This window comes from Anarrhichthys ocellatus, unplaced genomic scaffold (genome assembly GCF_004355925.1).
Source record: "Anarrhichthys ocellatus isolate YVR2014 unplaced genomic scaffold, GSC_Weel_1.0 scaffold9953, whole genome shotgun sequence".
Classification (NCBI taxonomy): domain Eukaryota; kingdom Metazoa; phylum Chordata; class Actinopteri; order Perciformes; family Anarhichadidae; genus Anarrhichthys; species Anarrhichthys ocellatus.
Window position 1 is genome coordinate 1 of NW_022289927.1, and position 1,207 is coordinate 1,207.

The 1,207-nt window shown below is 54.3% G+C and overlaps 1 protein-coding gene across 1 annotated transcript; it reads right to left on the bottom strand.

The window, feature by feature from the left end:
* Positions 1–19: 19 nt before the first annotated feature.
* On the bottom strand, positions 20–1,144 carry LOC116380944 (tetratricopeptide repeat protein 28-like). Its single transcript, XM_031842752.1, has 3 exons — positions 959–1,144; positions 708–868; positions 20–613 (listed from the first exon to the last, which is right to left on the bottom strand). The coding sequence occupies exons 2-3, from the start codon at positions 863–865 to the stop codon at positions 121–123; spliced, it is 651 nt and encodes a 216-aa protein (XP_031698612.1). The 5' UTR covers positions 866–868; positions 959–1,144; the 3' UTR covers positions 20–120.
* Between the last annotated feature and the right edge of the window lie 63 nt (positions 1,145–1,207).

Sequence of the window (1,207 nt, forward strand, 5' to 3'; positions counted from 1 at the left end):
AAACAGCATCATAACGTCAGTCCACAAACCAATGGGTGATGACATGAGAGTGGTTTTGATCTTCTCATCAAACTCTCAAAAATAAACCGAATGAGCGTATTTCCTTCGGTTTGCCAACGTTTACCTGTGTGCATTGCCGAGTCCTCTGTAGGCCTTCTCCTGGTCCTGGACATGGTTGAGACTCTGAGCCACCGTCAGGTACTTCTCGTAATACTGAATGGCCTCCTCGTAGTCTCCCAGAGCGTCGTAGCAGTCTGCCAGGTTCCCGTAGGCCCTGCCTCGGTCCAGCATGCTCTCGGGTCCACTCAGCTGCTGCAGCATGGCCAGCTGCTGCTCAAAATAGCCGATCGCTTCCTCAAACACCCCCATGTTCATCTTGGTGATGCCCATGTTCCCGTGGACCTGCGCCTCCAGGCGGGCATCCCTGAGTCCCTGCGCCAGGCCCAGCTGGGCCTCGTAACACTGGAAGGTCGTGGCGTAGTCCCCCAGAGCCATGTGGACGGCCGCCAGGTGGCCGAGGGCGCGGCACTCCCCCTGCTGGTCGCCCAGATCCTTTCGGACGGTCAGCTCCTGGCTGTGGAAGGACAAGGCCGCGTCCAGCTGGCGGAGCAGCCTGACGGGAGACAAAAGAGCGATAAGAGAAGAAGAAGAAGAAGAAGAAGAAGAAAACAACACACAGTTGAAAATCTCTGCTGACTTTTTATTACCTGTGAACCGATCCAAGAGCCGAGTAGGCGTCAGCCTCCATCTTCTGATCGCTGACCTTCTGAGCCAGACTTAACTGCTGCTGGTAGAACCTCAGAGCTCCTGGAAGATCGCTCCGACACACATAGACGTCGCCCAGGTTCCCGAGGGCCCGGAACATCGCCTGCTGGCAAACACAACCACGTGATTAACAACCACTTCCTGTGTGTGTTGGCTGAACACAACAGCAGTGGTGGTAGTAGTAGTAGTTGACCTGTGTGTTGTCCAAGGCCTGTGCTAGAGAGAGCAGGTATCTCTGACACTCCTCTGCCTTCTTGTGCTCCCCCAGTGCTTTGTGGGCCAGACCCAGGTTACAGTAGGCTTTAGCCTGGGCCAGTTTGTCTTGGAGGTCCTTCGCCAAGGCCAGGTCCTGCTCGTAATACCTGGGGAATGGATGAAAAAAATGCGTCTATCAATCTATTTGACTCTAAATGGACCATAATGTACTAAATGAACATCATGC